Source organism: Balaenoptera ricei, chromosome 9, assembly GCF_028023285.1.
Source record: "Balaenoptera ricei isolate mBalRic1 chromosome 9, mBalRic1.hap2, whole genome shotgun sequence".
Taxonomy (NCBI): domain Eukaryota; kingdom Metazoa; phylum Chordata; class Mammalia; order Artiodactyla; family Balaenopteridae; genus Balaenoptera; species Balaenoptera ricei.
In genome coordinates, this window is record NC_082647.1 from 96,273,771 (window position 1) to 96,300,270 (window position 26,500).

The window sequence follows — 26,500 nt, forward strand, 5'->3', positions numbered from 1 at the left end:
ATGACTGAAGTGCACACACTGTATGAGTTGTTTTCTATTACTGGCCGTCCGAAGCATTCCTGACTGTCCCTATTTTTGTACTAGCCAAGAGGCAAAGTCTCAGGCTGTTGGTGAAGTACAGGTCACCATCCTCCCCAGAAACAGGAAGTGAATTTGGCCTTCATTCATCACGCTGATAGAAGGGAGGAGGGACTCACTCTATCGTGATGCATGGTTGATTTCACCTACACAGTTCATGCCATCTTGGGACAGTCAAAGCTCATCTTGCAGGGCTCAAGCTGGGAACAGAGCAAACCGGCTATGGGGTCCGACGTTCCCAGCCTCCCTGAATTCGCCTCTGTGATGGAAGCTCCAGGCAGTCCCTTCTTAAGTGCTCGCAGGGCAAACACAAACAAGCCTCCAGCTCATGCCTCCTTATACCACCCACCTCGATTTCAATGACCTTCTGAATTGTTAAAGTGGATTCTTTCAAGGAACTGGGAAGAAACTGACCTTTTCGTTAATCAACAATCACGCTGACATGAAATGCTTCCTTCTTTCCTGCACACACACACACACACACACACACACACTCAGTTCTGGTGCCATATCATCACACCTACTAATAACAATAAAACTCAGAACCAACAGGGGAGCAAACCAGCCAGGACTGGCACCTGGCACGCTGCTCAGAGACAGTTTCCAAGGCAGGTGAGCTAGACTAACTCTTGAAATCAGAGGCTCCCCGTGGATGGGCAAGGCAGGAAGGCCAGCTCCCCGTGCTCTTCTATAAACACCGCTTCTCAAGCATTATCGCTTCAAGGTGGACCACGAATACTCAGGTGTTTAAAGGATTAAAATCAGCTGGGAGCCCTTACCTTTCCTTCTGTGATTTTCAAGGGGATTTCTAAGGTAATCATTCAACCTCAGGGGAAGCCCTTTCGTAAAACACTGTCCTGGAGGCCTCTCCTTAGGAAGGATGCCGTTGTAGGACACAGTCACCTAAATACCGCAAAGCACAGGGGGAAACAATGCCTGGATGGAAACAGAAGGAGGCCTACCGCAAGAGGTCTGGGGTGGTGGGTGGAGAAATGACAGTCTAATAACTTCTCGGATTCGTCGGCTCCGTCCATCTCCCCTTCATCACTTGACAGTCGGCTGGCGAGGTCACCTCCAACTGGGGGTAGAGGGGGTTCCGGAGTGTAGCCACTGTGATTTGAAGATGTGCTGCTGCTTATGCTATTTGCAGATGATGGTCTAAGGGCAAGAGAGAGCAAACAGAATAAACTTTTCTGAGGAACAAGATCCACCCAGTTTCACGGAGCTCGGAAGGCAGACCAATTAGCCTTCCAGATACATTAAGGAAGGCAGATCAGTGGCAAATCTGCACAAGGGGAAAATTCAGGCTGAGAGGGTTAGCAGCGACCAGCTCTCTACAGGTTGGAGCTGAGGCTCTGCCCTGCTTGAATTTGGGCATCAGGGACAACTCCAACAGTGTAAGCGGAATAGAAAATACAAAAATAGGGCTTCCCTGGTGGCGCAGTGGTTGAGAATCTGCCTGCTAATGCAGGGGACACGGGTTCGAGCCCTGGTCTGGGAAGATCCCACATGCCGCGGAGCAGCTGGGCCCGTGAGCCACAATTACTGAGCCTGCGCGTCTGGAGCCTGTGCTCCGCAACAAGAGAGGCCGCGACAGTGAGAGGCCCGCGAACCGCGATGAAGAGTGGCCCCCGCTTGCCACAACTAGAGAAAGCCCTCGCACAGAAAAAGCGAAGACCCAACACAGCCAAAAATAAAATAAATTAATAAAAAAAAAAAAAAGACAAATTTGCTTTAAAAAAAAAGAAAATACAAAAATAGAAACCAATGTGACAGAGAGTTAATTTAACTTAAAACTAATCTTCTAGAATTCAGTTACAACTATTCATTCATTTGCATGTAAGTAATTTGTACTTGCCCTGCAGTTGCTTCTCTTTGAAAGTGGACCTGATGGGAAGATCAACCAGATAAATAAGTTCACATCAATCAACAAAATATCAGTGATGACAAAAGACAGCCCTACACACATAGCTACTAAACTATGGCTTTATGAAATTGTTACCATACCGGCATGAAAAAATGTTTTGTCCCAGCCATGGGGCCACAAGTTCCTTTCCCCATAGCCAAGCCTGTTTCTTAATATATCAAACCACATGTAGTTTAATTGTGTCTTCTGAGGATGATTGTTTCCATTTAATTTTTGACAAGCCTCTAGACCCACAGGCTGGCATGGCTGACTCAACAGTAGGTGTTGAAGAAATATGTTTCTCAATGAAGGAATGAATGAATTCTATGTGTATAAACAATCCAACAGATCTCATCTCAATTATGGCTAAGCTTACAGAAAAGCAGCGTCAGTCACAGCAAGAGGCGGCACTAATGCTTCCTGAGAAGTAAAGAGCGAGACGAAACATACACATCAGGGGAAGAGTTAGAAGAATGGTCAAAGCCAGCTGTTAGCTGTTTTCACTGCTCTCCACTTTCATGAGGTGACTGACCAGGGAGAAAGACTGGGTGAAAAAGAAGATGTGGAGAAAAAAAAAAATCAGGATCTTAAAAAAATAATAATAAATAAATAAATAAAAAGGTTTTCTGTGTTCTGCTTTGAAAGCTGCCCCTTCAAGTAACAAGAAGCAGCTTTTACTCATGCATCTCCCTTCTCCCTCATTTTCACCCTGGATTCTTTGTTGTTTTGAAATCTTTCTAGGTGTCAAATACCTGAGTTCAAACCAGATCCCCAAAGCACAGTCATGTAAAAACAAAGCCACAAAAGTAGAAACAACCCAAATGTCCATCAACAGATGAATGGATAAACAAGACAGCTCTACAAACATAGATACTAAACTCTGGCTTTATGAAATTGTTACCATACCATATATCCATACAATGGAATATTAAGTCTTAAAAAGAAAGGAAATTCTGGACTTCCCTGGTGGTGCAGTTGTTAAGAATCTGCCTGCCAATGCAGGGGACAAGGGTTCAATCTCTGGTCCGGGAAGATCCCACATGTCACAGAGCAACTAAGCCCACGTGCCACAACTACTGAGCCTGCGCTCTAGAGCCCGTGAGCCCCAACTACTGAGCCCACGAGCCACAACTACTGAAGCCCACGCGCCTAGAGCCCGTGCTCCACAACAAGAGAAGCCTCGACAATGAGAAGCCTGCGCACCGCAATGAACAGTAGCCCCCGCTCGCTGCAACTAGAGAAAGCCCGCGCACAGCAACAAAGACCCAACACAGCCAAAAATAAGTAAATAAATAAATGTTCCTTTAAAAAAAACGAAGAAAAGAAAGGAAATTCTGACGCCTGCTACAACATGGATGAACCTTGGGGGCATGATGCTAAGTGAACTAAGCCCGTCACAAAGCACAATTACTTGTACGAGGTACCTAGAGTAGTCAAATTCACAGGGACAAAAAGTAGAACAGTGGTCACCAGGTGCTGGGAACAGGGAGTTAGTATTTAATGGTACAGAGTTCCAGTACTGGATGATGAAAAAGTTCTGGAGATGGCTGGTGGTGATGGTTGCACCACAACGTGAATGTAGTTAATGCCACTAAACTGTACACTTAGAAATTAAAATAGTAAATTTCATGTATGCATACGATGCTACAAATAAAAAAAACCCATAAAACCCCACAAACAAGGCCACAGGTAGTTTTCCAGTATAATTACAACAACTCTGTTGGTATGATAATTTATTATTGACTATCATCTTCCCACCCTTATGAAAACAAAGATGTCATTCATTCTACACGTTAAAAGTCTATAGTCCAGAGAACACACCTCCCAGGTGCATTCCCTACTCTCCTGTGTCAGAAGGGACAACAGCACCGTTGCCTGTTTACAGCTGAAGACCCAAACGGTAAAACAATTTTGATAACATCAAAACATATGAAGAAAGAAAACAGCATTAGTAATCCTGCCACTCAAGATCAAGTGTTACTTCCATTTTGATTTATATCCTTCCAGACCTCTTTACTGTGAGAACAGGCACATGCATTTTTTTTTAAACATCGTTAATGGAGTATAATTGCTTTACAATGGTGTGTTAGTTTCTGCTGTATAACAAAGTGAGTAAGCTATACATATACATATATCCCCATATCTCCTCCCTCTTGCGTCTCCCTCCCACCCTCCCTACCCCACCCCTCTAGGTGGACACAAAGCACTGAGCTGATCTCCCTGTGCTATGTGGCTGCTTCCCACTAGCTATCTATTTTACATTTAGTAGTGTAAGAACTGGATCACATTGTACATACTATTATGCTTTTTTTTTTTTAACTTAGTGATGTTGTAGAAATCTTTCCATGTATAGAAATCTATCATCATTTTAATATTCCCCAGTATAGTATTCCATAGTATGGACATATCATAATTTATTTAACTACTCTATTGATGGACATTTAAGTTGTTCCCATACTTTCTGGTAGACTCTTTTTGAAGCTTTCCCCACCATATTAGGACCTCCCTATCCTGCGGGAGATAAAAGCCGGATTTTGTTGTGTGATACTAGTATCATAGTTATAAAGGAAAAGATCTTTACTTTCTAAAGATGCATTTGGAAATTTAGAGTGAAATGCCAAGATACCTGCAATTTACTTCAAAACATATCAAAAAATGTAGATGGGGCTTCCCTGGTGGCACAGTGGTTAAGAATCCACCTGCCAATGCAGGGGACATGGGTTCGAGCCCTGGTCCAGGAAGATCCCACATGCCGCGGAGCAACTAAGCCTGTGCACCACAACTACTGAGCCTGTGCTCTAGAGCCCGCGTGCCACAACTACTGAAGCCCATGTGCCTAGAGCCCATGCTCTGCAACAAGAGAAGCCACCACAATGAGAAGCCCGCGCACCACAACAAAGAGTAGCCCCCGCTTGCTGCAACTAGAGAGAGCACGCGCGCAGCAACGAAAACCCAACGCAGCCAAAAAGAAATAAAATAAATAAATTTATAAAAAACAAAAACAAAAAAAAATGTAGATGAAGTCAACACAGTGGCAAAATATTAAAACTGTTAAAACTAGGTATGCAGGTATTCATTATACTATTCTATTTTTCTGTACACGGGGAAATTTTCATAAGAAAAAGTAAAAAAGAAAGAGAGAAAAATAAAAGAAAGTGAGCTAGTAGTGCAGGTATGTGCAAGAAAGTGGCTGAAGAATTTACTGTTAAATGGGGCAGATGGATTGAACACATTTATCTCCTCTGTCCCAAAATATTAAAATCATAGTAAAGGGATAAAAAAGGCATTAGCTCTGAAAAACAAAGAGATCAACAGAACTGTGGTGATCATGATGGTGATGACTTCCTAGTCTCCATTTAACCCCTTAAGTAATAATGGGAATCTCATTCATCTCGTTAATGATTGGTTTGGGAAAGTGCATAATAAAAGAAAATGTATTTTTTTGTGGTGGGGGGGTGGCTTTTGCAAAGATTTTTCTCACTTTTAAAAAGAGACACAAGGAGGGAATTCCCTGGCAGTCCAGTCGTTAACGCTCCGCGCTTTCACTGCAGGGGCCTGGGGTTGATCCCTGGTCAGGGAACTAAGATCCCGCAAGCCACACACTGTGGCCAAAAATTTTTTAAAAATTAAAAAATAATGGGCAAAGGACCTTACTGTATAGCATAAGGAATATCAATATCCTGTGATAAACCATAATGAAAACGAATATGAAAAAAATGTATATATATGTATAACTGAGTCACTTTGCTGTCATTAACACAACATTGTAATTCAACTATACTTCAATAAAAAATAAATTTAAAAAATGAGCAAAGGACTTGAATAGACATTTCTCAGAAAAGATATATAAATGGTGCCAGCAATCACATGAAAAGATGTTCAACATCATCAGTCATTAGGGAAATGCAAATCAAAATCACAATGAATTACCACTTCACACCCACTAGGACAGCTATTAAAAAAAAAAAAGAGACACAAGGAAAAGGTGGTCTCCACCTTCACCTGGATGTTTTTTCTCTGGAAGTGCTGTAGCCATCTTGCTAATGACGTTGAAGATGAAGCCAAAAGATCGAAGAGGGTGGAATAAAAGAAAGCCACAGAAGGAGAGCCAGAAAGAAATCACAAAGATCAGATCAAAGGTAAATGAAAAAGAAATGAAGGAAACTATAGCAAAGATCAATAAAACTCAAAGCTGGTTCTTTGAGAAGATAAACAAAATTGATAAACCATTAGCCAGACTCATCAAGAAAAAAAAGGAGAAGACTCAAATCAATAGAATTAGAAATCAAAAAGGAGAAGTAACAACTGACACTGCAGAAATACAAAGGATCATGAGAGATTACTACAAGGAACCATATGCCAATAAAATGGACAACCTGGAAGAAATGGACAAATTCTTAGAAATGCACAACCTTCCAAGACTGAACCAGGAAGAAATAGGAAATATGAACAGACCAATCACAAGCACTGAAATTGAAACTGTGATTAAAAATCTTCCAACAAACAAAAGCCCAAGGCCAGATGGCTTCACAGGCGAATTCTATCATTTAGAGAAGAGCTAACACCTATCTTTCTCAAACTCTTCCAAAATATAGCAGAGGGAGGAACACTCCCAAACTCATTCTATGAGGCCACCATCACCCTGATACCAAAACCAGACAAAGATGTCACAAAGAAAGAAAACTACAGGCCAATATCACTGATGAACATAGATGCAAAAATCCTCAACAAAATACTGGCAAACAGAATCCAACAGCACATTAAAAGGATCATACACCATGATCAGGTGGGGTTTATCCCAGGAATGCAAGGATTCTTCAATATACACAAATCAATCAATGTGATACACCATATTAACAAACTGAAGGAGAAAAACCATATGATCATCTCAATAGATGCAGAGAAAGCTTTCGACAAAATTCAACACCCATTTATGATAAAAACCCTCCAGAAAGTAGGCATAGAGGGAACTCACCTCAACATAATAAAGGCTATATATGACAAACTCACTGCCAACATCATCCTCAATGGTGAAAAACTGAAACCATTTCCACTAAGATCAGGAACAAGACAAGGTTGCCCACTCTCACCACTATTATTCAACATAGTTTTGGAAGTTTTAGCCACAGCAATCAGAGAAGAAAAAGAAATAAAAGGAATCCAAATCAGAAAAGAAGAAGTAAAGCTGTCACTTTTGCAGATGACATGATACTATACACAGAGAATCCTAAAGATGCTACCAGAAAACTACTAGAGCTAATCAATGAATTTGGTAAAGTAGCAGGATACAAAATTAATGCACAGAAATCTTTGCATTCCTATACACTAATGATGAAAAATCTGAAAGTGAAATTAAGAAAACACTCCCATTTACCGTTGCAACAAAAAGAATAAAATATCTAGGAATAAACCTACCTAAGGAGACAAAAGACCTGTACGCAGAAAATTATAAGACACTGATGAAAGAAATTAAAGATGATACAAATAGATGGAGAGATAGACCATGTTCTTGGATTGGAAGTATCAACATTGTGAAAATGACTATACTACCCAAAGCAATTTACAGATTCAATGCAATTCCTATCAAGCTACCACTGTCATTTTTCACAGAACTAGAACAAAAAATCTCACAATTTGTATGGAAACACAAAAGACCCCGAATAGCCAAAGCAATCTTGAGAAAGAAAAACAGAGCTGGAGGAAGCAGGCTCCCTGACTTCAGACTATACTACAAAGCTACAGTAATCAAGACAGTATGGTACTGGCACAAAACCAGAAATACAGATCAACGGAACAGGATAGAAAGCCCAGAGATAAACCCACACACATATCGTCACCTTATTTTTGATAAAGGAGGCAAGAATATACACTGGAGAAAAGACAGTCTCTTCAATAAGTGGTGCTGGGAAAACTGGACAGCTACATGTAAAAGAATGAAATTAGAACACTCCCTAACACCATACACAAAAATAAACTCAAAATGGACTAAAGACCTAAATGTAAGGCCAGACACTATTAAACTCTTAGAGGAAAACATAGGCCAAACACTCCATGACATAAATCACAGCAAGATCTTTTCTGACCCACCTCCTAGAGAAATGGAAAGAAAAATAAAAATAAACAAATGGGGCCTAATGAAACTTAAAAGCTTTTGCACAGCAAAGGAAACCATAAACAAGATGAAAAAACAACCCTCAGAATGGGAGAAAATATTTGCAAATGAAGCAACTGACAAAGGATTAATCTCCAAAATTTACAAGCAGCTCATGCAGCTCAATATCAAAAAAACAAACAACCCAATCCAAAAGTGGGCAGAAGACTTAAATAGACATTTCTCCAAAGAAGACATACAGATTGCCAACAAACACATGAAAGAATGCTCAACATCATTAATCATTAGAGAAATGCAAATCAAAACTACAATGAGATATCATCTCACACCAGTCAGAATGGCCATCATCAAAAAATCTACAAACAATAAATGCTGGAGAGGGTGTGGAGAAAAGGGAACCCTCTTGCACTGTTGGTGGGAATGTAAATTGATACAGCCATTATGGAGAACAGTATGGAGGTTCCTTAAAAAACTAAAAATAGAACTACCGTACGACCCAGCAATCCCACTACTGGGCATATACCCTGAGAAAACCATAACTCAAAAAGAGTCATGTACCACAATGTTCATTGCAGCTCTATTTACAATAGCCAGGACATGGAAGCAACCTAAGTGTCCATCGACAGATGAATGGATAAAGAAGATGTGGCACATATATACAATGGATTATTACTCAGCCATAAAAAGAAACGAAATTGAGTTATTTGTTGTGAGGTGGATGGACCTAGAGTCTGTCATACAGAGTTAAGTAAGTCAGAAAGAGAAAAACAAATACCGTATGCTAACACATATATATGGAATCTAAGGGAAAAAAAAAAACGGTCATGAAGAACATAGGGCAAGACGGGAATAAAGACGCAGACCTACTAGAGAATGGACTTGAGGATATGGGGAGGGGGAAGGGTAAGCTGGGACAAAGTGAGAGAGTGGCATGGACATATATACACTACCAAATGTAAAACCAATAGCTAGTGGGAAGCAGCTGCATAGCACAGGGAGATCAGCTCAGTGCTTTGTGACCCCCTAGAGGGGTGGGATAGGGAAGGTGGGAGAGAGGGAGATGCAAGAGGGAAGAGATATGGGGATATATGTATATGTATAACGGATTCACTTTGTTATAAAGCAGAAACTAACACACCATTGTAAAGCAATTATACTCCAATAAAGAAAAAAAAAAGACTAGGTTACAAAAAAAAAAAAAAAGGAGAGCCAATTCCTGATCTTTGGGGACTGGTGCCCTTTCACCTCTGGACTTCTTGTCACCAGTGGTAAGAAATTTCCTAATTATTGAAGTGGTTAGTAAGCAAGATTTTCTGCTACTTGCATCTGAAGTGTCCCAAGAAGTGTGAACAAGAGATTTTAACCTATTTTTAGAAGACAGACTGTGGCTGGAGAGTGTTAACTGATGGGAAAGGAGCTGACCTACCACAGAACCTTGAGAAGCAGGGCACCTGGAGCAGCTAGAGCTGCAAAAGTCATGGGTGAGGTGAGGACTAAACATAGCGAGAGAGCTGAAAGGCTCAATATTCTGTCGTTGGACCCGCAGGTCACCACTACTACCTCACACGGTCACATGACTTACCATTGCCCCTGCCAGCCCCCTCGCCCTCCAATCAACCCTCAAAAAGAGAAACTGAACCAGAGAGACTCTAGACGTGGGGCCCCCAGGCTCAGCAGAGACCAGGAGGGGGCATAGGGCTAAAAACAGGAGGACTGTGGGCTTCCCCTGGTCAGATCCTTACTTGGCACTGCCAGAATGCCTATTGCCAGGTACATCAGCAGGCAGGATTCTTCCCTCAGGAAACTGAATGGCCCCGGAGAAAAGGCTTCCACAGCTTGCCTTTGGGAATATTCCAACAAAAGGCTGACTGGTGACATGATGACCTTTTGGTTGATAGTCCCACATAGACCTTCAATGAGCCTGTTAGAGCCTCTCTTTTAAATATGAATGGTTAGAGATAACCAAACATTCCCGGAACATCTCCAACATAAGCTGACCAACCAAACATCAAACACATGAACATATATATGAAACAAACTTGGGGGAAATGAAGATAAAGGAAGAAAAGAGGAGGGACTTCCCAGGAGATCCAGTGGTTAAGACTCTGCCTTTCCACTGCAGGGGGTGTGGGTTTGATCCCTGCTTGGGGAACTAAGATCCCGCATGCCGTGCAATCAGATAAAAAGAACCAGATCCTAAAACTTAACAAGTAAATCATAAACTATTTAATATACAGTTTTGAAGAGTAAAGTAAAAAAATCTTTTAGAAAGTGGAACAAGAGATTTAGAGACAACAGGAGAAAAGAGGTAAGAGGATGAAAAGGTCAGAGCAAATGATCCAACATCCAACTAACAGGAGGTTAAGAAAGAGAATAAAGACAATAGTGGGGAGAAAACTATTTAGCATGTAACATGGGAAAATATCCCAGAAACAGGTGTTTCCAGGTTGAAAGGATCTACTGAGTACCTAGTACAATGAATGAAAAAAGACCTACATCAAGGGGGATCCCTGGGAAATTTCAGAGCCCTATGCTTCAGCAATTAAAAATGGAATCAGAATGTTATTAAACTTCTCAATAAAAACCTTCGATGCCAGAAGCGAATGGAAAAATTGTCTTCAATATTCTGTAGGGAAATAATTCTCAATCCAGTTATATACTCAGAGAGATGATCAATTAAGTGTGAGGGTAGAATAAAAACATTTTCAGGTGTATAAGGATTCTAAAAATTGACCTCCCATGTCCCTTTTCACAGGAAGCTAATGGAGAAGATACTCCATCAAATAAAGGAGCAAACCAAGAGAGAAGGTGGCAAAGGGGTCCAGGAAACAGGTGCTCTAACACAGAGAGGGTCAACAGAGTTCCAGGATGGTAGGAACTACTGTTTTTCACTCTAACCCTTTTAGTACTATTTAGTTTTTCAACTATGTGTCTATACTATGTTGATTAAAAAAAAAAGAAGTTTCATTAAGAAAAAAAATTTTAGAACAGTTGAAACACTCAATAGTAAGTTCCAGTTGCCAGACAAAAGAGAGGAGACGAGGGGAGGAGAATCATGGAGAGTAAAGCTGAGCATGAAAACTGCGAGCTGCAGAGCAGAATCAGCTCTGAGAGCCAAGACAGAAACATGAAGGAAGGACGCTGGGCACATGTGTGCATGTGCACAACGGGAAGAAGGAGCTGTGGATCTCCTCGTTTTTAGACGTGTGTCACTCAGGATGTGGGCACCCTCCTGGCGATGACGGAATGGGGGATGCTTTCAAGACCTCCTCCCAGTTCTGATCACTGCCTTCCAGGGTGGAACCTGGAGGGATGGAGTGCGCTGGGACCAACTTGTGTCTCAAAAAAGCCAAGGCTTGGAGAGGATGATGGGGAATTGGGCAACTGGCCACTGCCAGAAAGTGTGGAAAAAGTCTCGCAAGTGTGAAGCTGCCGTCCAACCTTTCTTCCTCAGCACTACATTACCCCTCACCCCTCCACTTACCAGTCTGGTCTAAAGACAGTGCATGGCCCCTGTCCAGTTGCACCCAGAGAAACTTAACGTCCCCTAACCCCCACCACTTTGAGGAAGCACGAGCAAAACAACTGACCTTAACGGAGTCCTTACTGTATGTAGGCATGTCACATACCTTTTCTCATTGGAGCTACCCACTGCCTTAGGTGCGTCTAACTATGACCTACATTTCTCAGATGAGGACATTGGTTGCCAAGCTAATAAAAAGTGGAAATGAGACTTGGCTCTGCCTGCTTGACTTCAAAGGCCCCCCTGTTGAGAACAGAGTAGGAAAAGCCCAGGGACAAACGTAAGTCAAGGAGAGAAATGGCTTCCACTTTGGCGATTTACACTATGTAATGAAGTAGCTTTCACTCCAGGCTCACCTCTGCCCTTTTTCAGGTATCTAGGACCTTCTGCCTCTTTCCCTGCTGCCCTTGTCAGTCTTAGATTCATTGGCATTTGCCATTTTATACTTTAAGGGGAGATGTGTGAGCGTCTATGAGACAGAGGGGAATGTGCCCAGATCTTGGCAGCACTGACCTCCACAGCTGACCCTTCCTCCCTCTGCTGTCCCCCTTCCCCGAACCCCTGCGCCTTGCCAACAGAGTCCTGATGGCTTTGGTTGGCCTGATCATTCATAGCCCTTGGGCTCTGTGGGGCGAATAATGTGTTTCCTTAGAGCTGGGGGCAAAGAAACAGAGCATACTGGTATGTTATCCAAGGGCCCCCAGGTTGAAGGACAGAGGCCAGGAGGACAGGTGAATGGAAATCAGGTAGCACTGAGGCCTTCACTGGTTCCCATTGCTTTCCCATTGACTACCACTGCCCCCTACTACCAGCTACCATGAACTGAGTGCTTGTGATGAGCTTGGTACTTTATCTCACTTAATTCTCCTTAGCTCCATTTGACAGTTGAGCAATTTGAGGCCAGAGAGGCTGAGAGACATGGCCACGTTCATCTAGTTAGCAGACAAGGAGTTGAGCCCTGCACTTCCAATCCTGTTCCAACCCTTGCTAGCTAACTTTCACTTTTCCAATCCTAGACCCAAGTCCCTCTTTTAGGAACCCCTGACAAGGATGGGTTGCAACTCAAAAATATGAGAACTGGAATATTTTCAAGGTTACCAAAATGATATTTAAGATATAAATTCACACGCCGTTAGCATTTCCTACAAGAGAAATTCACGATTGGGAAGGGATAACCATAATTCCATTCATGTGTGATAATTTTTTGTTTGGCCAATTATAGATAATGAGTGTGATTGAAACATCTATTATATTTACGTCATTAATATGAGGAAAATAACTGCTTTAAGTCTTATGTGGGTACGTTTACTTCTGATCATGCTTTTTCGATCTCTGATGGCATGGGGTCTCATCTGAACCTAAAGCAACTGAAAAAGGACGTGATTTCCCACTAACTGTGGAACAGAATTCACCCCTGAGTTTTCTGGTGCCTCGAAAAGCGTCCTCAAAAATTATTCTCTTACCAACATTTGCAATGTGCTCCTTGGCCTCCCCTTTTCTTTCAGAGACATTCTTTTCTGCTGATTAACCTCACCCTCTCTCTTTCTTCTATCTCCCTAAAAGAACATAAACACCTGGCATTTCTCTATTGACAAACATTCTCCTGAAAATTAAATCAAAAAAGGAAGAGAGAGAAGCAGCTCTGAAGGCTCCACTGTTGCCTGTATCATTTTTTAACGGCTGCCCCCAGCCTCTCTGTTAGCCAGGTACCACTGCTTGGGTGCGAAGTGCCTGCATCAGTCAAGATCGATGGAGAAATGTATAATAAAAGAGTTTTCAAACTGGGGTTCCCTGGAGTCCTTGGGGAAGCTGAGGTGACCCCTTGGATGGGCTGGGGGACAGTGGGTTCTGGGTACACGTGCGATGAGAGCAGGGCTGAGCGGGCTTCAGGTGGAGGCAGGTCTGCTTTTATATCGGGTACCATGTAAGTAAGGTTCTGTGGGAACAAAAAAGTTCCATCGCCACCAAGAAGTTTGAAAGCTACTGTATATAGAATTGAAGCCCCTTCTAGAAGTTTGGAGCAGAACTGTGTCCCCAAGGGTAATATCCTTCACCAACATCTGGCATTACAGTGAGAAATTATAAAACGATCTTGGAAAGTGAGGGGTGGCAAGGGCAGTGGCAAGTAAATGGATGACGACAACGACCCGACAATGGTTATGATGATGGAGATGTGTGGGTGGCGACTCCATCTGACTCCGTCTGACTCCATCCCCCCAGCTGCCTGAGGCTGAGCTTGGTGATTCCAAGAGATGGGCTCCAGCTGCCAAACTGGTCAGGCTTGCACCAAAGTGTAAGGCATGAGAGATCCTGGTAGGTCAGTAACAACTGTCATCAAATACTTGCTTTTGCTTTAAAAATAAATTCCTTCCCCTTCTTTTGTAACTATATTCTCTTAATGCCTACTTGCTGACTGGACAATTACTCTTTGAGACTCACAGTGTATGCATTAAAAATCATCAGAGGGGACTTGTGTGGTGGCGCAGTTGTTAAGAATCCGCCTGCCAATGCAGGGGACACGGGTTCGAGCCCTGGTCCAGGAAGATCTTACATGCCGCGGAGCAATTAAGCCCGTGCGCCACACCTACTGAGCCTGTGCTCTAGAGCCCGCGAGACACAACTACTGAAGCCCGTGCGCCTAGAGTCCGTGCTCCGCAACAAGAGAAGCCACCGCAATGAGACGCCCGCACACCGCAACAAAGAGTAGCCCCCGCTCGCTGCAACTAGAGAAAGCCCGTGTGCAGAAACGAAGGCCCAACGCAGCCAAAAAAAAAAAAAATCATCAGAGGATACTAATATCTGCACTTATATGGTGTTATTAATGTTTGCTTTTTATGATGCTATGGATATTTGAGTCTCATCTCCTAAACTCCAAATTCTTGAAAAGCAGGATCTAGTTTCATTCATCTCCGTGCCCCTGCCTGAGAGTACCTAACACAGTACCTTGCTTACGGAGCAAGCACTCAACAAATATTTTTGAATGAGGGTTCCCTGTCCTATCACCTGGAAATCGGTCTGTGGCTCATTATGGCACTCCACTGCCTGTCAAAACACACATACATGGATTTTCAACCCAAGTGGAATTTTTTTTCTCCCTCCCTCTTTTTTTTGGCCACACTGCGTGGCATGCGGGATCTTAGCTCCCCGAGCAGGGATCGAACCCGTGCCCCCTGCAGTGGAAGCTTGGAATCCTAACCACTGGACTGCCAGGGAATTCCCCCAGGTGGGTTTTGTTTTCTATTCTTTCCTTTCGGTCCAGGACGACCAAATAAAACCCCAAAGAGGTTGGCTCAGCTTTCTTGGTATGGAGGGAAATGTAAAGACAGACAGCCCTGTCACGGCAATTATCCCTTTACCCTGACCATTGGAGAGTTGTGGAAAGAATTCACAAAATATCATGGCAAGTGGGCTCCTAAGCTGTGCTGACTACCCGTCCCCCCAGGCTTCCCCCACTCTCTGCTCCAGGAATCTTCAACTAATCTAAAAACTCAGGTGACCAGAAAGTTGCCTGGTGCTTGAGTGTCATCCTTTCAGGTATTTATTTCTAGCTGACTCTTGCTCTGTGAAAACACATCCTGCCGGATAGAGGTCTGCTATGGAGGATGACGACCATGGCAATGTTGACCACAGTGAGGACGACAATGGTGATAGCAGTAGAATCCACTGAATGCTACGTGGCGGGCACTGGGCTGAGCCCCTCACACCCATCCTCTCCTTTCAACTTCACCACCACCTCACCAGGTAGGACGATAACGACTCCCATTTCACACGTGATCTGACCACACACGACCCAGTCGGGCAGGGTCACTTGACCACGGACTCAAGGCTTCTATCGCCCAGGTGGGACTTACCTAGGAAGCACAGAGTTAGGTGGCCTGGACTTCGCAGGGGACGCGACTTTAGGTTCTGGGCCCAAGCTCCCTGAAGATCCCGGCAGCGAGTCCTGCGCTGGCCCGGATGGGTTTGGAAGTACTTCCCTTGTCGAAGTCAGGAGATGCTCTTTATCTTTAACTTCTTTTTCCCGGGACTTGGCTTTGTGTTCCGCCAGAAGGAGGTCAAATTGCTTTTTCCGGCCTGGGACTGCCCTCCGATGGCTTAGCGAATGAGTCTAAGGAGAAGAGAGACGGAAAGCACAGCCTCTTTGATCAGCACATAAACCTGCTTCCCCGGGCCCTCCACTTCAGAAACAGCAATTCATGGGAATTTAGAGGTGCTTGAAAAGTCAACTTCAAGGCAACAGCTCCTGTTCTGTGGCTGGGAAGAGGCAGAGACCACACAAAACGCAACCGTGCCCTACGCTCCTGGCGTTAAGAAGCCAAAGCTTCCTCCAAAAAATGGCAAAAGATGACGAGCTTCAGCGCAGAACCCATGAGAACCTCTCTGATGAAAGGCAACGGTGAGGGCGTGCTGGAGTTAATCCAGGTGCAGGTGGGAGGCTTGCTTTGGCCCAGACACACAGAGCCACCAAGCAGAGAGGGCCACAGCCTCCATCCCAAGAGGCACTGGCAGTTCAGTATGAAATACGGGGCTGGGGGCCACCCACTGGCGGCCGCCTCGGGTCAGCTGTCCCCCGGCCACCCCGCTGCGGCTGGATCAGGGGCACGGCGGCTCGTCCTCCCCTCCGGGGCTGCCTTTCAGGGCGCTGCCACCGCCGCCGCGCTGCTCCTGCATACATTAAAACGTAGCAGGGTTTAGAACCGCCTGTGAGTGCCTATAAATACAATTTACTGTCTGGCCTCACAAGTAACAGGGGAAGCCTATTTTTTTTTTTTTTTCCCTTCTTAAAAAGCCAGCCAGCTTGAGGCAGGCGCTCTGCTACCATGGAAGAGAAGAAAGCATTTCCCTTACAAAGAACAGCTGGGGGTCATGTCGAGGCTCCACACCCTGCCGTGTGCAGAGAGTGGCATGCAAACATTTCGACAAAGGCCCCAGCGAGAGCAGGAAGTATTTTTTATGGAAAGAGAAATACCTTGCAGGTGAGGGATCTTGTGCAAGGTTTCTTTGTCTCGGGATCCAATACTCCACAGTGTTTATTTGGGTCAAATTCTCTCTCTGGTTTAAGAAACAAACAAAAAATATAAGAAAAAAGGAGACTAAATAGGATTTGGCATTAAGACCACATTTTTAAAAAAATGCACATTTGCACCAACAAGTGAGACATTGTCAGGCAATCTGTTTTTTTTTTGGTTTTTTTTTTTTTTTTCCAACCGGCTGCTAAAATGCTTCCAGAACCGCTGGGGGAAGATGGCGCTCCCCTCTGAACCCAAGAATTCCCAAGTCCAGCGGGAGGCGGTAGGGATCGGAATGAACAAGGGAATCGGGTTGGGGGGGGGGGGAGGTGGGCAGCGGAGGGAAAGGAGCCAGTTGCTCTCACACTTTCACTCCAAACAATTCCCCCGGTACCTTTGGGCAGAGGTGGCTGCAGACCAGGGAGAACCACCTGAGGCCCAAGGGCCACTTCTTCCCCCGGGGTAGCTCCAAGAATACATCACCCACCCCTTCCTGCCCTGCCTCCCTAATAGCTTTAGCTATTTAGGTGGGAGATTCTTCCTTGACGCGTCAGCGTGACCTGCCTCTCTCACGCTTTGCAAAGTCCCCAGCACGAGGTTTTCCACGCAGCCTTGACGGCCAGAAAAATCATTTCCCGGATTCAGGAACATATAGGCAGGGGCAGGGGCAGGTGTGGGCTTTACACTGAGGCTGAAGCTGAAGGTGCGGAGAGGGCAGGGCCTGTTAGTGTCACAGTCGCTCTGCCCCTGGACTGAGGCCTGATGCTCCAGATGGGAACAAGCCGGGTCCCTCGGGGACCCTGCTGAGGGAGGCGGGCTTTTTCCCCAGCTCCTGCCTTCCCGCTGGACTCCTGACAGCTCACGTTGGGGTTACTTCTAAGGAACCTGCTCTTTTTATGCTCATTTTGGATCCTTCACCCCTTCCGGATTACAGAAATGCTCTCCTCCCCCTGGAGAACGAGGGGGTGTGCGGCAATCTCTTAAGGACCCTTCAGGCTTTAAAGTTCCACCTCCTGAGGACCTGTGCCGTTTCTGGAAGGCACCCAACAAACACCTGAGTCCTGCAGGGCAGGAATGACATAGCTCTTCTGAGTATCCAGGGAGACGGGCTGCAGCGTTGGCGGGTGGGTGGATGGGCGCACGGGGGGTGTATATATACTTGGTGGAATGTCTCCTTAAGGGCCTCCAATGGCTGCAAGCTAAAGAGAGGTTACCTTGCCCGAAAAAACTGTCTGAACTTGGTGGAGTAAGCTCTGACCGTAATAAATGAATGCATTCTAATTTTAAAAGAAGGTTTGGGAGCTGTGGGGAGGTTGCGACAGTGCTGGTGGCGATGCTTGCGATAAAACCGCTCTCATATCCAAGACAGATTTCCTGGTGGACTCTCAAAATGCAGCCTGCCTCTTTCTTTTGCTTTTGTCTTCTTTTTTTAAGCTTCATTTTTAAGAAAAGAAAACCGCTAGGCCTGGAGAGGTTCGCTTCCTACGAGCCCTCTCTGCCCACCGAGGAGGGTCTGGGTGCCAGGGTCCAGGCCGCCTGGTGTGAGTCGTTTCCCTTGGGCCTGGCGGAGTCAGACCCGTGCCCAGATCCACACCGGCACTCGTGCTGGCCGGGAACTGAGCAGGTTGTTTGGCTGGGGGTAGGAGCTGGCTGCCAAATGCGAAAGTGAGAGAGAAATAAGCAAAAGACCCAATGAGACAAAACCACCAACAAAATCCACAAACACACAGAAAATGCCCGAACAACTTCAGATTAAGGTGCCGGCTGGAAGCCATGGTCATACTTCTGCCAGGAGGAGGAAGCCGGCCTCACTGCGCCCAGCCAGGCCTATTGGATTGCCCCCTCTGCAGAGTGAAGATGAACTTTCCCTGCAGGGAGACAGCCAGGAGCGGGGGGGCTCCGTCCACACAGTGAGGCCCCCGCCCTCAAGAGAGCGCCAGGCTCTGCCTTTCTTTCTGGACAGCGGGTGGAAAGGACATGGAGAGATCTTCAGGGTAAAATAACTGTGTCATTTGAATGCTTTGGGCCTGAGGTACTTTTAAGAAGTAAACTTTTTGAAAGTGACAGATGTGAGATAGAGAAACTGAAACACAGATAAACACAAAGTAGAAAATGAAAATGACCCACAATTCTTGGAGCGCTTAGGAATTATGCTCATACCAGAGGACACAGCTTCACTCTCACAGGGCAGCTTACCCTGTACAGTGGACCCTTGAACAACGTGGGTTTGAACTGTGCAGGTCCACTTACACGCGGATCTTTTTCAAGAGTACATACTGTAGTTCTACATGATTGGAGGTTGGCTGAATCCGCAAATACAGAGGAACTGCAGATACGGAGAGCCAACTAGAAATTATACAGGGATTTTTGACTGCGTGGAGGGTCGGCACCCCTAATCCCTGCGCTGTTCAAGGGTCAACTGTATTTTCTTTTTTCTGGTTGACATTTGATAAATGCCCAGAGTGTGTGAAGAAGTTATAAAGCTTATATCTTTTCTTGGTCTTTTAGAGAAAGTAAAACTGCCAGATTTCCTTCTACAACAATCCCAAAGCAAATATCACCCACTTGGGGGCCCCTAAGCGCAACCATTGTCTTAAGGACTGGCCATGTGCACCTTTCTGGGTACCCTGAGGTACTCAGGCAACCAAGTAGATAGGAGAGAGACCCTTCAACGCCCCATCTGCTGTGCCAGTCCAAGCGTTCCCAGATGGAAATTCCAATCTGCTTATGTGGTAAAGGCAGTTGCAGCCCCAGACCACAGAATCAACCTGGAAACCAACGAGACCAAAGGATGGAGATGGGCAGACAGCACCAATGCGACTGTCCCAAGCCTGCCCTGAGCTACTGGGAGATATCACGGTGGACTGCCCGACTCTGCTTTCCGGAACCCAGGGGCAGTTTGGCCTGTCAGTGTGAGGACAAGACCCTCCGAATCCACAGACTGCTGAGGGGTTGCAGAGCCTCCTGCCTTGGGGTCACTAAGGTAACTCCTGCTAAGTGCTGAGCTGAGCGAGATACCGCCTCTGGCCCGGGATTAAGAGAACCAGTTCTCCCTTGTATTTTTAGGGGGGGGGGGTTCCTGTTTGCAGGCAAACTCCGTGTCTCCCTTAAAACGAAACAGACCTGCTCAATTATAAGAAAGCATCACTCCCTCGTTCTGGACGCAACTCAACTGCAATCTGATCACGAGCCAGACTCGAAGGACACAGACACGTACCTGAAAGTCTCCTGTAAGGCTTGTTGTTGTTTTTGGTGCCATTTTGGTGCTTCTTGTCTATGGTGGCAGACAAAATTCCTTTGCCATTTAAGATCTTCTCTGGGGAAGGTGGCACTGACTTGGACATCAAGACCGGCTTAATTACAGGTGGGGTGGAGACGGCAGAGGACGAGGTGGAGCAGGAGGTGACTGCAGTAGTGGTTGTAGAGTTCATTTTGACATTGGCACCATCTGCCTTCACTAGGTTAGGAATTTTCTCTAAACTGACTACGGGAACCGGAACACTGAAAAATAAATGAACAAACACACACAATTGCCTTCTTTGATTCATCTGGTCTGCTGAGAAGATATCCCCGCTTATCATCATTAGGACACTTCCTTATCACTTATTTATACTCCTCCTATACGAGAGCAGCAGGATTCCAGTGTTGCTGGGAGGGACATGCACGCCTTGGAAAGGACCAATAGGGGGTGTGAGGCCGGCACAGCGCCAGGGATGGCATCAGAACTGACTGATTACCTCCTGGACTGGTTGTCCCCGTAGATCCTGCAGCTCCCCCCTTTCTCAGTCCCTTTAGTCGGCAGTCTCCGAGACAGCACCTTGGGCAGAACAAGGCGCCTGCTGTGAAGCTCAGTAAGCGATGCTGTCTGTCCACGAAGGCCGTTGTGCCACGGAGCCGCGTGCTGAATCACGCCCCCTCCCCCCGCTGCTCGGCTGGTCTCCCACCCGGGCGATCGGGCCTGACATCTGTTTAGCTCGGAGCTCACACAACACGGAGGCATGGCTGCGGGCCAGCGTGCCACGCTATACACTGTCAGAGGACTTCTGGATCACTCATATCCCGGGGATGGGCTCAAATTGAGTGAGCCGCCATGGAACATTATCTAATATTCCATTTTAGGCAGCTAGTTATGTAAATAGGCAATTCTCAAGGCTGGCAGGTGAGAGGATGAATTTTAAGAAGACAGAGCACAAAGGTGTATGTTTGCTCTTCAGAGTCTGTCACCTTAGCCCCACTTCCCTGCCATTTCTCCTGTAACGGATATGCTTTTGATTTCTGTGCATTTCATGCTGGATGACCCTGTGTCTGGGGGGCGGTGGAGAACTCTGTCTGTGGGTCTGAAAAGATGAGATGAGATGAATAAGCTTTGTTTTGGTTCCTGAACTAGATGCCCTTTTCCTCCTTGCAGGGGGGCAGAATGTGAACACTTCAACCCCCCAAGTCATTTCTGAGCTGAGAGTGAAGCCGACTTAGCTATGTGAATGCCAAATGGGCTAGAAGAGGCCTTAGACATGCCTGCAGACAATGGGGGACATGAAAGACGGGCTGGTTTTGCAGGTGAGGAGTCTTATCTGCCCACATGGCTGGCTGGCTCTCCCTTCCCTAAGATTCATTCACAGATCATTTCTTTGATCAATTTGTTCATGAAATTATTTCAGCAACCCCTCAGCCCCTGCCCCTCTGCTGACTTTGGAACAGGATCCCGCATGTTATTTATAGGCCTCTGCCAGTGAGAAGGGCACTCAGTAGTGGAGCACAATGCTTGAGACTTGAGACTTCAGCCCAGGACCACGTGCCTTCTTGGCCCGGGGAAGCGTGGGGTGGGACTTCAAGTCCCACGTGAGGGGAAACTGGAACAGTGGTTTTCAGTTAGACACCGAGTCACTGACAGTTCAGCCTTTGATGAGTGTTTCAATCACCGAGATATAGCTGCACTGCTGCTACTTTCTAGTTAATGGCAGTTCTCAAAGCACTCCCCTATCGCTGAAGAAGAGCACAAGAAGCCCTTGAAAAGTCAGCACACTAAGAAGCTGCAAAGATAGTACCTGGTGAAATCAGTGCTGCATTCCTGATTTCTTCCAAATGGTAAAAAATGCAAAGCCATGGGATATGGAATTCGTCCAGGCTCATTCCTTCACTCAATTTTAAAAGACACAAATTACAGAAAGCAGAGTCACAAAGAGATATTTGTACACTTTGTTCATAGCAGCATTATTTATGGTGGCCAAAAGGTGGAAGCAACCTAAATGTCCACTGATGGATAAATGGATAAACAAAATGTGGTATATACATACAATGGAATATTATTCAGCCTTAAAAAGGAAGGAAGTTCTGACACACGGATAAACACTGAGGACATTATGTTAAGTGAAATAGGCAAGTCAGAAAAAGGTGAATACTGTATGATTCCACTTGTATGAGGCACCTAGAGTGGTCAAGTTCATAGAGACAGAAAGGAGAATGGTGGTTGCAGGGGAGTATCGAGTTCAGCGATACTGTTGAGCGGGTATCGAGCTGCAGTTTTGCAAGCTGAAGAGTCCTGGAGATCGGCTGCACAACAATGTGAATGTACTTAGTACTCCTGAACTGTACTATAAACATGGTTAACATGGGAAATTTTGTTACGTGTATTTTACCATAGTCAAAAAAAAAAATTTTTAATGTATAAACCAAAAAAAAAAAAAATCCCACAAATTACAAACTCATGTAACTTAAATTATACTTCAATATCCTGACTTTAAAAATACATAAGAGCCTGCTTAAAAAGCTCTTGTTGATTTATGTCGCCCTTGTTTTGACCTGCAGACTTTTATTTCTTTAGAAAAAAGTTAAACTTCAAGTGTTGGTGTGAACACGTGAACTAGGAGCCAGGTGAGAAGATTCCCTAGCGCGTGTGTGGCCTCCTCTGATACAGTTCCTTGTGAAGCCAAGTGAGTTCAGGAAAGGAAATTAGGACCTTCACGCTCCAGATCCAGCTCTTGTCCCACGAGCCGGTCTGAGTTGCATGCTGAGTACTCAAGAGCTTAGCAGACAGAGCTATGATGTTGGGATAGAATGATCCAGAGCAATTATACCAACTGCAATAAATTTCAAAACCGAGTCAAGTGGTCCTCAGATGCTCACAGTACAGTCTGTGTTTCTCCCCTGAAGTCACGGCCCAACTGCAGCGAGTCCCTTAGGGCAGCTACGAGAGCACAGGTGCAGCAGGTCCAGCCATGGGAACAGTGCCACGTGACTCGCCTCTTTGCTGGTGATGCTTCTTCCTGACCGTGTGTTAGTGACTGAACTTGAGCCAAGCCAGCGAATATGTGTGACTGATCTCCTAATTTGGGATTTTCTCCACTACTTGAGCGTGGTCCACTCACACCCTCTACTGCCAACGCTTCCATAACTCCAGCTGGACTTCAATCCCAGTGCCCAGAGACAGGATGTGGAACTGGAGTCCATCAGAAACAAGAAGGGAAGGCTGATGCGTGGGCCTCTTGGACTGGAATGGGGGGTGTTAAGGAAAGCGTGTTTCAAAGGGCTCCGAAGACCAGGTGAGGAGCGGAGCCACGGAGTAAACACCCCTGAAGCCAGGTGAGCAACCACTTGGCAGTGGGAGGGGAAGGAAGATTGAGTTGCTGGGGTGGGAATTCTAAGGGTGTCCACTAGCTAATGGAGAAGGGCTATAGACAGACAGCAGGAGACACTGCGGACCGTCTCTGATCCTTTTTTCTTTAGCATCCTTTCCTTCCCCCAAAGGCTTTGGGCTTTCCCTCTAAGGCGACCTGCTTATGGCCTGAGCTGAGAAGGTACTTCTGCTGGGTGTTAAGAGAAGACAGTGAAGCAGGAAGCTTAGTGATAGTAGCAAGGGTCAAACACATCCTCAGGGGAAATGAGAGAGAGAGAGAGAGAGAGACAGAGACACAGAGACAGAGACAGACAGAGAGACAGAGAGACCTTCCTAATTAACCTCACCACCCTCATTCCCCAGCATAAATGTCAGCCATTGGTCCAGCTGAGAATTTAGTCTCCTTTCTTCACTACTATTGGCAACAGCCCCCAGATCCCAAACAGATGAACAAGGAGCAAATGATCGCAAGAAGGTACCACACGATTTGGAAAGCCAATCCCAGAGGTTTGATTTTTTTCAGGCCTGGCTAACGTAAGACACTACTGAGAGCCCCAGGTCCTGTTTCACTTACATACAGACCCCCGCATGTGTGAGGGAGGGCAGCTGTCCTGACACCATCATCTCAGGACTGCCTTCTCCTTTCTCCCATTGTCCCTTTTCCCACTCCCCTCCCTCCTCTGCCATCACCTCTCCCAGCCGATAAGTACAGTGTTCCAGCCCAGGCAGCAGACCCTGAATAAGAGGCTCACTTTTTTTCCATTGGGAAAGAAGCCAAAAGATTCTGACCCCCTGCTGTCACAGCATCTCCCACTTTGTGTCAAATCACAGGAACTCCAGCACCTCCATGTGCTGCTGGGAGCTGGGAGGGGTGGAGAATTGGCAACACCCAGATGACTAACTAAGCAATTTAGTAGCCTCTTTGCTTAGTTCCCCCTAAGTTTAACAAAAGCCCCTCAAGTTCCTTCCCTTTCAATCTTAAGGGATGCACTTACACACTCACCGAGGTCTCACAATTAGTTGCATTTATCAACTCACTATCGTCCAAGACGTGTCCCCACTCTTTCCCTGCTGCTTTCATAATGCCTGTTTTGTTTGCTTGGGATGAACTCTCTCAGGGAGCCCAGGGCTGCAGCTTGTCCCCCTGCTGCGTCTAATATACTGGGAGCACTTATCTCCTTGCTGTCTCTGCGCCTCTGTCCCGGGTCCCCAGAAGGGATTCCACAGCCGAGAACAGTCCCCCCTCATCTTCCTTGCTGAATCTACCTTGCTTCTTTATGCTGCTTTGGCTGCCGGCGTCTTCTTCCTGGGTGCTTGGCCTGTCTGAATTTACCTTTCTGGACCAAGGAGAGTCCTCTGGCTTTAAGAAAAATGGTTCTCCTGGCACCAGGTAGATTCCCCTCCCCGCCCAGTGATGCCTGCAAAAGAGCAGAGGTGGAGAATCTTATGGTGCCGTTTCTAGGGCCACCAACGTGTTGTGGGACCAGCTGCTCTCCCGCCAGCTATGCTTTCCCGGCGATCATGATTTATCCTTCCATCATCAACAGATAAGCCTTAAAAGAATGGTCCAGAAAATCTTTAGGCCTGCAGAAATCATTGCCAGCCCTGTTCCACTTAGCAGCACAGGGGAAGGATGGAGTTGACAGGCAGGAGCCTGAAGACATATGGTATTTGTGCTGTGGGTTACGTGTCTGATGAGAGTTCTCAGCTGTCTGATTTCTTCCCACCAATTCCTTCGACCAAGGCCCATGAGCCTGTGTTTCTGGTCTGGCAGAATTTTGAGGATCTCTGACTCACTGGCTGATCCTTGAAAGGGTCATCTCACCCAGCCTCTTGCCTTCCAAGAAGGGATAGTAGGTAAGTCATCCCAAATCAAAAGGAATTGACCTTATTTTAAAAGGCCCTCAGAGAAGGAATTCTATTTGGCTCTCTTGGATGCATTTTGGGGGCTGCTATCAGGCCATTAAGCCAAATTTAGATTCTTTAAATTGAAGGAATACTTGGGACATTCTTGAAGTCTGGGAGTCAGGCAATCCCTAAGAATCAGCCTAAATAACAGAGCTACAAAGTCCTATTTTGGTACAATAGACACAGGAAGTGCTATATAAATCCTGACGAATGAATGCATAGTATTTTTTTCAATCTGGAAAAAGTTTGGGAAAACTTTCAGAAAGCCGATTTGTCAACACCTGAAGCAAACAGTAAACAGGGTAATCAACCACCGAGCACGGGAAATAAGGAAATCTGCCAGATTAATATTATTCTGCAGCTGAGTGTCAGGCCTGGTGGGCAGAGAGGAAGCACCATGCATAATCTCTCCTGGCCTTTGCACAGTTTTGGATGCCCTCCCACATAACACACCCTCAGCAAGCTGGCAAAATGTGGTTAGACCACACAGCTACTGGGGGTGAGTGGCCCTGGCAGCTGAGGCAAAAAAAGATTGGTTAGCAGGGTCTCGTGCCAGCCCAGAGTCGTACCCACAGGAGCTCGCAGGGGCCCATCGCTGGCCAAGAAGATTAAAGTGTGTCAAGAAGATTCATCAGTGACTTGGGTGATGGGTCAAGATCTCATCCATCAATTGGGGGAAAAGGCGGTTAGTCGCTGGGAAGAATGATGTGGGACTTTCCCTTAGGAGGCAGGGAGAAATGAACAAGCTGACTCTGACACATTGTAAATGTGGCCAGAGGCAAGTAAGATCAAATCAGGGAGAACAAGTAGGGCTGAGGTGGGGGTCTGTGCCTTGTCATTGTTCTGGTAAAGTCATAGAATGTGGAAGGTGTTGCAAGATAATTTAGGGTAATGGTTAGGAATACAGGCTTTGAAATCAGACAAACCTAGATCCAAATCCTGCCTTTTCTATTGCTAGATGCATTATGGTGGGAAAGCCATCTGACTTCTGTGGGAATTAAAAATGGCAGCCAGCCTGGCAAGTGGATGAGCGCTGGCCTCTGTTCCTCCTCACTTCCTTGGCAGGATGGCCTCGCAGTGCAAAGCCCAGGCAGGCACGTGAGGCTGCCCTGCTTGGCTCACCTCAGAATTTCACTACTCTGGCTTCAGTTTCCTTATCAGTAAAATGAAGGTCATGACAGATATTGGAAGTGAGGAACCAAGATAATACATATAAAGTGCTTAGCATGGTGCTTGGGCACATAGTTGGTCCTCAATAAATTGCAGCAAAAACAAAAAGGGGGAGAGGATCACGCCGTCCCCTCCCCCTACTGCCCCTGATGCTTCTGGAGTGCAAGTCACTGTCACCATC

At 45.8% G+C, this 26,500-nt stretch overlaps 1 protein-coding gene across 11 annotated transcripts in view; it reads right to left on the reverse strand.

Annotated features, from left to right (window-relative positions):
- Positions 1-26,500, reverse strand: part of ATXN7L1 (ataxin 7 like 1) — a 231,740-nt gene that overhangs the window by 14,350 nt on the left and 190,890 nt on the right. For 10 of the 11 annotated variants that reach the window (XM_059934160.1, XM_059934153.1, XM_059934152.1 and 7 more), the window contains 4 exons: positions 19,846-20,129; positions 16,589-16,671; positions 15,471-15,727; positions 1,041-1,236 (listed from right to left, as the gene is read on the reverse strand). In XM_059934160.1, coding sequence (XP_059790143.1) covers positions 1,041-1,236; positions 15,471-15,727; positions 16,589-16,671; positions 19,846-20,129 — 820 coding nt within the window. Of the gene's footprint in view, positions 1-1,040; positions 1,237-15,470; positions 15,728-16,588; positions 16,672-19,845; positions 20,130-26,500 lie in introns of those variants that run through there. The other variant, XM_059934161.1, reaches the window with a different exon arrangement.